Here is a 12,126-nt window from a genome sequence, read left to right on the forward strand (position 1 = left end):
GTGTGTTCAAGCATGCACACATGAAGAGACGCTCCAATCTGCCTGAAGGAAGTCAATTTTACACCTGAAGTGATGTGAGGAAATGCATTGCTCAGCAGGTATCTTAGTTTAGTGAATTGCTATTTGTTGTGCATACTTATAATTACTAATTGGCACCGTAGACTGCATAAGATGTTTACTTTTATATACCATGGACACTCCGGTGTTTATCAGCTGTAAGGAGACTGTATATAAGAAGTGGACGCAGTCAGTGATGTCACCTAGACTACAGTTTTGAAGCCTGGAGTTTGGTATTTTGGCTGTTGCCATTTGAGTTTTTGAAATCAGTGAACAGAAGTGACCATATTTGGGTTGCGGAGGAGCGACGGGTGGATCTGAGAAACACAAGCAGCAGAGTAGCAACCTAACTGCATCTGGATCTATGTGGCTTCTGGTGTAAAGCCGTTAACAAAGTTGGCTTAATAATTCAACATTAACTTTACTGCTAAGTGCCACACATCAGCAGGTAGAGAACTAGCTGCTATGTAGGGACAAAATTAATTGTTATTTTGTAAAATTGAAAGTGATATGTTGATTTAAAAGCATTTTTTTCTCTTTATCACTAAAAAAATTGACATTGTAGAAGATGATCAATTCTTTGTATTAAAAACAACCTGCAAAATAACAAGTAACTTGTCAAATCAATATGGAACTACTACTAATACTACTAGGTTAAGTTCAGGTTCAATTTTGGTGTTCTGCTTTGCATTTGTGAAGCAGATGAGCAGTAGAGCAGAACCTACTCAGGATAATAATAATTGGACAGAGACATAAGCAAAACTTTTTTATTAGTATTATTATAGGTTTACAACAGGACGGACTGTGGCAGAAGGCTGCAGTGGTTGGAGAGGAGGACCCTGACGGAGAGTCTCAGGTGGAACTGGACCGTGGACGAGCTCCAGCCTTCCAGTGGGTTTGACACCCATCCGTTTACTTCCACTGGCCCTTCTCATAGTCCCACTTGGCTGAGAAGCCCTCGATGGGGTTGACCCTCATGTCCAACATCCTCTGTAGCTGCTTGGACTGCCACTCTGCTTCAAAGGTCCTGGGCCGTTCAGGGTAGACTACAGTGAACAAGGCAGAGAGACATATACGGCCCTTCATTCGAGTGCAGTTGATCTTTTCAACTTTTTCATGAATAGCATAAAGTGACGTTTTATTCTGGTAGACCTTTCTCATAGCGACCGTCAAAACACCGGTTAAACATCTAAAAGGCTGAAAATCCATTTACAGGGATCTGGTGTTATACGAGCTGGCTTACTGGGAGTCTTCAAAAAGAGAACAGAGCCGACAGTAATGTCATTAGTTACAGCTGTGCTTTTTCTGCCGTCGGTGACAACGGCTGCTGTGATAAAGAGCTCATTAAGAGGCAGCGACAGCAGGTGTGTGATGTCGAGGCTGAGAAGCTTTACTCTTCTGAACCTCTTTCATTGTCAGACCTTAAAGACGTGGCGTTTGTCCCTTCAGGAGTGTAACAAGGCGGGTTTACCGTAGACTCTCTGCCACCAGACCACCAGGCCGGTGAGGCCGATGAAGATGAAGATGCCGCCGACGACCGTCTTCCACTCTGCTGATGGATTCTTCATCTCTGGGTAGGTGAGACGGAAGGTGAGCCGATACACTGCAGGGGGGGGGGGGGGGGGGGGGATGGGTGAGATCGAGGTCAAGGAGAGACAATAGGGAAGTGTACCATTAATGAAATATGGACATATTTCTGCTTTCTCCATCTTTAAAAATAATCCCTCTAGGACATTCTGAGCATTCATTTAGCAGCAATCAGCTAGCTTCTATGTGCAGATATATAGGAGGGATCCCAGATTTGACAGCATCTTTTTAAGAAAAGGTTTGAAAAGTTAAAATCAAGAATCAAAAGGCTAGACTCAAACTATATCAAACTATATCTGCAAACTATATCAGATAAATACAATACAATGATTATACTCCTTAGAAGTGTACCTTTAGAATTGTACTTGTTAGTATAATACTAAATTAGTGCACTGTGGTCTATAATAGTGTTTCATTTTGGAGGTGACGTGTGTTTTGGGCTTCTTGTGTGATCAACCTACAGGCAATCTTCTCCTCATTGGTCAGCTGGCTCCAGGGTCCCTTCTCCTTCTGTTTAAGGCTTTGGTCAGCAGCAGTCAGGACGTCTTTGTAGGGTCTGTCAGGCAGAGGGGTGTCCAGACGGTCCCAGTACATTGGCTGAGACATGTCCACCGACTCGGCCACCTCTGGATGGACAGAGACAGGAAGGTCACGTTGGAACCAGCTGCTACAACAACAGTGTACAGTTAAGTCAACATGTTTTAAAAGCCTGGTCTCGAAAACTGGAACTTGTGTCCTGTACTTGAACAATAACCACGAGGATCATCTGTCTACATGTATGCCGAGTCATGATGGTACAACAGCGCTATCTGCTGGTTTGAGGCCACTTTAGCCTGAGGCCTGTTCTGGTACATCAGCCTTCTGAATAATTGAAAAAGTTAGATCAAATTAAAAACTGAGTGAGTGACTAATCCAAATAGATTTGAATCATGTTTCATGCAGCTGCATCTACTGCTGTCAACCTTTGCTGTGTTCTTGTACCATTCCTATCAAGTAATGATTTCCAGGAATGCTTTTTGAAAAAATATGTACCCTTTGTTTATTTTTAATTCCTCCGGGCTCCCTGGTTCCCCAATGTTTAACATCACAGCGCTATGCTTTGTGGGTAACTCCCTCAGGTAAAGTCTGCAGACATACAGACTTACGGAAAGTGAGCATAAAGTCTCTTCTAAAAACACAACACACCGAGTTGCCTGTTCTATCGTTTGTGTATTTTAATCTTGCTGTTTTTATTTTATCACTCACCATAGCATTTTATTCTTCTGTCAGTGAAGCACTTTGTACTCTGTTTTGATAAGCGCTCTATAAAGTTTATTATTGTTGATGCCGGATACGAGTATGGAAAGTGTCCTGCTGAAGATGGGTTAAATGCAAGTCAAATTTCATGCGACTTCCTGTGTGTACACAAGGATTGTAAAGCAGTTTTTTCCCTCAAATCCTGCATTGAAAATGATTATGTAAAAGTATGCAAGTATAATCAATATATTTAACCATTTTGTATAGGCAAGATATATAAGATACTGCAAGTAATGATTATTTTCATTATGGATTAATCTGCTGGATGTTCTCCATCAAAATAGTTGCCAGTTGATTTGATTAACTGAATCATTTTAGCTCTACTATACCGTTAGATTTATTACGACATTCAAGCTCTTTGTATGATTTATATGCAGAGGAGCTACTCATAGCTAAAGCTGCCAAATAATTACGTTGGAGTATTAAGTTCTTTGTCCGCTGAAATGTAGTGGACTAGAACGAAAACTCAAGAATGGTACAAATACTTCACATTTGTACTTAAATACACAGTACTTGAGTAAATACCGTCCACCAGCGAAAGCATGCGAAATAACGTTAGTAGGATTAAAAACAACAATGGCCGACATTCCTAATTGGGTTCCTGAATCTGACGGGTCACAGAATTTGGTGCAACACCTGTGTACCCACAACCAGCTAGTGACCTTTGACCCGGTAGTTTATCATTATTTCGCACTTTACTAACTGTGTAATGAGGTAATCACATGACGTCATGTTACCGTGACCGTGGCTCGCCATCCTCGCGCTGCTGGCAGTGAAGGCCACCGTCGTGCGCCTGGCCGCCAGGCTTCCCACGCGCCTTCCAAACAGGTGTAGCATCTGGAAACAGGTGAGTGAAAGAAAACTTTATGAGGCTACACATTCCGACAACACAAGCATTGTTTTCACATTTCTACCGGTGTCCATCTCATAAACGCTATGCTAGGCTAGTTAGCAGTCGTCTAATTGTGGTAGCTATCGGTTTAACAATCGATTAATACGATTAGTCGTCAGTGTTGGGCACGTTACTTTGAAAAAGTAATTAGTTATAGTTACTAGTTACTTCTCCCATAAAGTAACTGAGTTACTAACTGAGTTACTCCACTATAAAAGTAACTAGTTACCAGTAAAAGTAACTATTGCGTTACTTTTTCGTTTCTCGCCCCCGTAACCCCCCCCCCCCCCCTGGCCCCCACCTTCTCAGAGCATGTTTCATAAGCCAGATGAATAGAGTGCACGACAACAAAGACAAGTACCTGCACAGAGGTTTGCTGTTATTGTAACTCAACGTAAACGACAGCGGATGGACATACACTTCTCAAAATACCGGTATCTCATCCTCCCTTCTCTCATGACAACACGCGCACGAGTCCTATCATGAAGTTAAAAAAAAGTTCATTGTGCGACTTGAGTAACGTGCAGTAACGGGGCGTCGGCAATGATAACGGCGTTATAGTGACAGTCAAAGTAATTAGTTAGATTACTCGTTACTGAAAAAAGTAACGGCGTTAGTAATTCCCATCACTGTTAGTCGTACACACGTTGAGTTATCACTGCTGGATGTGAGGAAACATCTACTGCTGGTGCTGCACACACTCACATGCTTCAAAAGCCTTCTGATTAAGTTATTAAATTCAGCTGCTGCAACTGGTGCACTAATGCTGCCTTCAGGTGCTGTCGGAAATAAGTCTAAAAAGTAACGTTGCAGCACATTCTCCAGTCATGAATGTTACTTTGGAAATGGTAGGGAGCCTGTTTCAACGGGGCAATCCACATAATCCGAAATAAAGGTACAGTTACTCTGACGCTTTTGTCTGAAGCAAGTTCCTGAAGGTATTGTTGTTGTTTTGTCCCTTTGACTAAACATAATAATACATTTATAGAGCTCTTTTAATGGTACTCAATCTCGCTTTACAGTTAAAATAAGAACGAACAGACATAGTAGAACATTAGTCACATATTTAAAGCAGTTCTAAAACTGTGATTTTAACTTGTGTTTATAATGTGGATAGAGTAGTTTTGTTTACGTGTGAAACAACTGAGTTTGGACAGCAAATGCAAAGACCACCCACCATAATATTTAGAACCAGTTCATTAAGGATCTGTTGTGCTTACACAAATATGCACACTCCCCACTACCATATGATGTAATTGGCCATTGAATCTCTGTTCAAGTGTTGTTGTTCACATCAGTGACTGAGCAGATCTCATTAAGCTCATTCATCTCTTATTTACCTCTCTGACCGTGTCATTGACTGTTAAATATGCTGCAGTGTAACTTATAATATAAATAAACAAGCTGCCACTAAAATAGAATCAAGTTTTACTGGCAGCGGTGGAGGTGTGGCATGCTTACAGCCTAGCAACTACCTGTTTAAACTGAGTGACTGATCTGTGACCTTTGATAGTTAGATATGTTCGATGAGTTCTTCCACAACATATTCTACTGTACTTAAACCCTTGCATCACCATTATCGATGAAAAGGGCTTTAGGTGACAGTGAAAGTTACCAGGTGAATTGTGCAGGGATGAAAACAGCTGATAAATCTGGTATTCTTAACTCGTTTATTTAGATTTTAGTTTCCCGGGTGAAAGTAACAGGTGAACTTCAGTGCAACAGGTCACATTATGGCATACAACAGTGCATTAACCTGGAGACGATATGTTCAGTCTGTTATTTGAGTTTCTAAGCAATAATGCTCAAAAAGATTCTCTTATATTGCTTTAGTGTTTGTCCTTTATCTGTCGTCCTGTAGCTTCACACACGCAGCAAACAAAAATGGCGGAAATTGGCATTTAGTCAATTTAAGAGTCCGGGCTGACCTTACGAGCCGGGCAGAAGTAAACAGAAACATTACTGAAAGAAAAGTATTTGCTCTCAATAAGTGTTTTCCCTGCAGATTAAAGGGACGTGTATGGAGTAGTCTTTCTAAGCACCAGATCATGCTTTTATTTTGGTATAAATATAGCACCATGAGATTTGAAAAACTTAATTATGTCTATCGAGCATTTTCAAGCTTCACAACGTACAAACACAGCTACGATTCTGCAAATCTCTCAGCCAATCTGTGTCATGGTTTACTGTCTTTCCTGCACGTCCGCCACGCTCACAAGCTGTGGGGTTTAGAGAGGATGAGGGGGGCTCTAACCCTGCGTCATCCCCCCCCTTGCCAAACATCTATTGTAGTCTGGTTATTTGATTCGACAGATACTCACTGTAGTTGTAAGAAACTGCAGGATTAGAAGATGCAACAGGAAAAGTCTGAATCTTGAGAGGAAAGGCTGTTTTTCCCCGTTTCGTCTCTGCTCCTATCGCCACATAACACTAAGCAGGAACCAACTGGTGGGCGGGGGAGAAAGAGGCTGCATGGGAGAGAGGGAGGGAGGGAGGGAGATCAAATCAGCACAAGTAAACAATCTAGCAAAGCATGTGATAGGACTGGCAGAGCAAGAAAGACAAAGTGGGTTGAGTTTAGCTGCAGAAGAAACTTTCTCTCATTCACCTTTCTCACTCTCTGTTCATTCTCCGTTCACAGCTCCTGTGCAGACGGAGCCGAGGTGAGGTCGTCACTTCAGACGAGGTTACATTAGGACAGAGGGGACTGTGTTCTTCTGTGGCCAGGAAGTGGGAGTGCATGTGCATGAGACAGAAAGACACAGCAAGAGATAAGTTGCAACCTTTTCCCCTTACTAACGACTCCACAAGTGCAGGTTGGCACCGGGCCACCGCTAGGGTTGTTGGCGGAGCGCTCGGGTCGGGCCGCCTGTGGGAGGCATGTGGTGCTCACGGCAGCCAACAGTCACCAGCAGAGACGGGAGGAGAGTCTCAGGGTCAGATAAGGACAAACTTGTTCATATTAACCCCCACAGAACGTGCAATAAACAATGTTATATTAATTATATACTGTACACGAGGAAGTTTATTTTAGTTTATCGTGGATCACGATAAAAGACACTATAATAAGTTGATCCTGGTGAATCGTATCATCACGAGTGACTTGGAAAAAGCGATCTATCATGCTGGACAAGTGACAAATATCCTGATTTAAAACATAGAGATACAAATATATATATTAAACTGATTTAGCCTTGATTTGTGCAGGTACACCTTATGATTTATGATCATCTTATTTAAGATTATTTGGTTTACACTTAAAATTATGGTCAGTAAAAAAAAGTCTTATCTGTGATGCAATAAAAATATTCGTCTGATTTCATTTTTTACTGCCATTTTAAGATTATCGGGATAATATTGAAGTGAATCATACTGTTTTTTTAGACTTGCCATGAACTTCAGAAACTCAACCCAATGTTCTTTGTCTTTTTAATTATTATAGTTTTTTTTAGTTTAAAAGACATGAATAGAACTTTCTGCTGTCATACAGTTAACAGGTGTGTGACCTGATTACAATGGATTCTCAGTATTAAGCTTGTTATCATTTGATATGTAAAGGTCATCACGAGACCAAAGCTGTGGTGTAAGGCAGTCAGTCAGCTGCCTTTGTGTCATTGTTCAACACTAATGTTGTCTTGTATAACCTTATTATACGTGCTGTAGCTCACTAACTCCGCCTGGGATTGTTTACCATCAACAAAGGTCAAATTATATTCAGTGACAATGTCATTTAGGCAGGAACGGATCCAAAAACGATTATCCAGTTTATAATTCTTTACGCGTCTTCACAGTATTCAGTTGGAAGTTTATTTGGTCCACGTAGCTTAATCTAATGTAGTCTATGGGATGTATTTTCCTGGATGAAGGGAGTGTAGAGCTTCCACATCCAAAAACGTCTACGTTTGGGCCTGTTGCCCAACATTTTGACCTCTGCAAGCACAGTGGCAGGCGTTAAAGGTCCACTACGTAGCATTGTCGTTTGTAAACACTCGACAATCAAAGTTGTCCCTCTTTCCTAGCTGAGAGAGAGAGAGAGGAAGAGAGAAAACACATTTTTCTCTATCTATCTCGCTCACTCTCTCTCTCTCTGTGTGAGAAATTAGAACGTAATGGAAAAAAATTGGATTGCCCATCGAGGGTACTCAACTCAAGTCAGTTTATTTATAGAGGCCATTTAAAAGAGGAGATAAAGTGCTGTCTAGTTGGGGCAGACGGGTTAAGATCTGCATCAGTACAGATGTACATAGTTTAAGACATAGAAGGCATAAATGCAATACAATAAAACAATACAATCAAAGTTAAATAAATACATTAGATTCAAATGAGTCAATGGTGGAATGGGCGCTCATGTGGGATGGTCTCTGTCATGCGTGACCTGTGAGTATCATATGGAGTTAGCAGGTCAGTAACCTATGTGACACTTATCCATTTAAAATATTGACATCCATTCTGTATTTCACTGGTAACCAGTGCAGGTGAGTCAAAACAGGACATCCAGGGAGTGATAGTCGTCTCGCTGAGAGGTGATGAAGGCATGTTTACGTGTTTCCAGGTCCTGATGAGATCAAAGCAGTTTTAATTTGAACAATCTAAGTTGATGCCCTTCAAAACAGAACTGACTCAACAATTTAAAGCATTCCTTCTTCTTATTAAAAAGCTGCTAAATGAGGAACTCATATATGTCCACTAGATGGCAGCACCAGACAAAGATTGGAGGCGGGAGAAGACCGTAAGTAATCTTGGATGCAACACGTTTGAAAATGAAAGCATTAAAACGGACAGATTTTTCAGTTGAAATTGAAATAAAGCCAAGCGGTTCTGTTGCTGAAACTGGTTGAGACCATATTTCACTGTGGGGGAACAATTGCATTTGTTTTCAGCCCCAAGCATGAATAGTGATTCCCAGCATTTAGTCTGTTTCAACACGCTTAACTTCTGTTGAATAAAAAACACCAATTATATCAAAGTAAATAACTTTTGTTTACCTGTCTTGTTTTTCTGCGTGGCTTTAATGGCGATCACAAAGCGCATTGTGTCTGTGTATTCATATGAAACTGTGCTATATAAATAAACTTGACTTGACTTGACAAATGCGTTCGAGAGCGCGCCAACTTCTTGTGAGAGCCGTCGCCTGTCGATACCATTACCGTAACTCTTCACATTCATGCTGACCAGTCGGGTTTCAGTTTTCATTTCTGGAAAAGCATCTGAAGCGAAGAAGCACAAACATGACTGGTGTGCAGCAGAGTTTTCCACAAATACATCCAAAGCAACCTCATGGCTTTTACTCGCCAGACAGAAATAAATGTGTTGAAGCAACGTGCAGCGAGGACATTGTCAAACAAGACAGCAGCTGCCAGTACGACACCAACACAGTAGGACACGCGTCCCTGATTCATTTTGGAAATTACGGTGAGGACCGTGACGGTGCAAATAACCCCAAATCCACCCCCTCCCCTCCCCCATCCCCTACAGGGCTTCACCCCACTCTGACCCCCAGCCGTCCTCTCCTGTCCCATTAGAATTGGAGATGTTTCTCCATCTCTCCTGAGGAAACGTTTGCCATCCGTCATCTCCCCCCTCCACTTTGTTCAGTGCTCACCCATTGTCTCGTTTTATAACAATAAAAGCATCAGAAATGAGGATTGAAAGGAGAGAACAGCCTTCCGAGTGTCAGCTTGGAGTCAATCTGGTGCGTTAACCAAACGGCGCACACACAGCGATACGCCTCCTTTTTAAAAATGGTGAAACGGAACAGCTTCTGGACAAAGGTTTTCGAAGCTATATCTTACATACGAGGTGTTACTGTAGATCCTGACCCAGTAAAAGCCATCTTTGGGACAACACCCTCAGAGGAACACTTTACTACCTTACAGATGAATGCCATAGCGTTTCTAACGCTGATGGCACGGAGATTGATTCTTATGCAGTGGAAGTCGGTAAGACCTCCGTCATTCAAACACTGGGTTAAGGAGGTCCTCTCTATGATTCCACTGGAGAAGTTGAGATATAGCCACAACGGCAGCAAAGACAGATTTATTCAAACCTGGACTCCCTTTATAGAGTTTATTGAAAGCATATCTTTCACTTAACATCGCTCTGGCGTGCCAGCCTTTGTACATTTAGAATGACCAGCTGGATCCGTGTAGTGGATTAGAATGTCCCCATCATGTCATTTATACAGGATTGTAAGTGATGTTAGTACATGTATGAGTATGAATATTTATGTGTGCGTGTGCATTTGCGTGAATATGAGTGTGTTCATGTATCTGTGTGCACACGTAGGAACACATGAATGCTTTTCTTTAGTACATTTTTTTTTTCTTCTTCTTTTTTATTTTTTATGTTTATTTACTCATTTATATATATATACACATTTTCTTTTTTTGGCCTTATGGGAGTGGGTGGGCGGGGTTGATGTGTTGTTTTGTGTTTTGAAAAAAGTCTATAAATAAAGTGCTTAAAAAAAATTACATTTAAAAAAAAAAAAATGGTGAAACGGTGAACAGTGAAACTGTCGCCTCTTGGTAATGACATCAGGAAAGTGTCTCCATTTGTGGAGACGAACGCTTCGTCACATTGTTTTAATGATTTCTACTCAGTTTACCCTGAAGGAAAGCAATTCTGCGGGTGCCTCTTATGATTCCACTGTGCTTTTCACGTTTATTCTCTCTCGAGCTTCTCTTTAATCTCTTCATATACAGCATACATAACGGTGCTACAGCTTACTCAGCTGTGGGGAAACCACAGGGCAGAGAAACAGGACTCGGTGTCTGCTTGTCAGTCACGAGTATGCGTCTGTAACAAACCCGTAACTCCTCTTACGTGGTGAATGTGGGTCACCGAAAGCAAAGAAACCCAGAATGATGGAGGACCTAACACTTGTTCTATTTTTAGCTCTTACTTTATCGGCAATGATACGTTGTGGTTTCTTTGTTTCCTTCTTTTGAGAAATGTACTTATTGTAAGTCGCTTTGGACAAAAGCGTCTGCTAAATGACCTAAATGTAAATGGTGTGTGGCCTTTCTGTCACTGCTCGGCCTCCTGCACTGACTGCGTGAAACCGAACCTCAACATGTCCCGGCATTGCCCTCTTCTGTGAGAACATGTGGACATGGCAGAAGATGACCGTGTGTGTGTGTGTGTGTGTGTGTGTTTGTGTGTGTGTGTTTGTGAGAGAGAGAGAGAGAGAGTGACGGTCCGTGGAGTTTGCCTGATTGAATCCTCCAGCTCTACCTGGGGGATCCGGAGGTAACCCAGGTCACATGGGGTATATGTAATATCTCCTGCATGTTCTGAATGCTCAGACTACCTCCAGAGGAAGGCACCCTGCAGGTGTCTGGACCACTGCAACAGACTCCTTTCAACGGATGGGAGCAGTGGGTTCTACTTCAAAACCCCTACGGACAACTGAGCTCCTCACCTGGTCTCTGTGTGTCCAGCCAGAAAGTGAAGCGAACATTCGCCTTACATCATTTGCTAAATTTCAACTATTTTCAAAAAGCCCCATATATGTGCTAATTTCTCCTTCAATTTGAGAGATTTTCAAATCAGGCAAATGTCAATTAGTGCCGCTGCAGCAGTAAAGGGTGAGGCCAGCCACTGCTTGTATGTGTGATCTCATCGCTAAGGTCTTCTCCTCACCAGTCCGGCTGGCAGTCTTGTACAGCGTCCACATTACCGCTCACGCTCTCATGATCCATTTCAAGACCCTTCACATGGAGCTGGGACTCAGTCAATTTTTTTTCAGAGTTGGTTCAGATTTCAGAAAAAGGCGGAGACATGTAGGGAGAAACTCGGGGTATGTTGAAGCAAACCTGCCAGCGAGCAGGTTAGGTTCCCAGAGTCAGTTACTATGGTTACTGACCTAAAGGTTGAGGTACCTCTCTTTCTGGAACAGAAAACTCAGAGTATCCCTCTTCTCAGGGTTAACAAACTCAGAGTTTCACGAAAACCTTCTTTCTGGAACGGGCCCCAGGAGAAACAGGGATAGCTGTTGTGTCCTTATTATTATTATTTGGAGGAATCAGGTTATGTAAGGAAATTCGAGACCACATTCACTGAATAACCAGGTTGGTGTAAAGCATTTTTAAATTTCTCTTCTACTCTCTGCTATATTTTAGAATCAAGGCAACAATAAGAGTAGTTTTCCTATCTTTGAGAAATTATGTGAATTTAAGTAACTGCCAACTGTTCAAGAGGAAGTAAACCAACTTATTTACACCAGAAACTGTATAAGTGGATGTAGTAACCAGAAGTCACCCATTAGTTTGTGGTATACGGCCATGAGTTTC

General features: G+C 41.8%; 1 protein-coding gene across 1 annotated transcript; it reads right to left on the reverse strand.

The window, feature by feature from the left end:
• Positions 1 to 810: 810 nt before the first annotated feature.
• Positions 811 to 6,581, reverse strand: cox4i2 (cytochrome c oxidase subunit 4I2). Its single transcript, XM_084016394.1, has 6 exons — positions 6,441 to 6,581; positions 6,154 to 6,300; positions 3,678 to 3,777; positions 2,106 to 2,270; positions 1,529 to 1,660; positions 811 to 1,103 (listed from the first exon to the last, which is right to left on the reverse strand). The coding sequence occupies exons 3-6, from the start codon at positions 3,775 to 3,777 to the stop codon at positions 970 to 972; spliced, it is 531 nt and encodes a 176-aa protein (XP_083872520.1). The 5' UTR covers positions 6,154 to 6,300; positions 6,441 to 6,581; the 3' UTR covers positions 811 to 969.
• Between the last annotated feature and the right edge of the window lie 5,545 nt (positions 6,582 to 12,126).

Source organism: Eutrigla gurnardus (genome assembly GCF_963514095.1).
Source record: "Eutrigla gurnardus genome assembly, chromosome: 8".
NCBI lineage: Eukaryota > Metazoa > Chordata > Actinopteri > Perciformes > Triglidae > Eutrigla > Eutrigla gurnardus.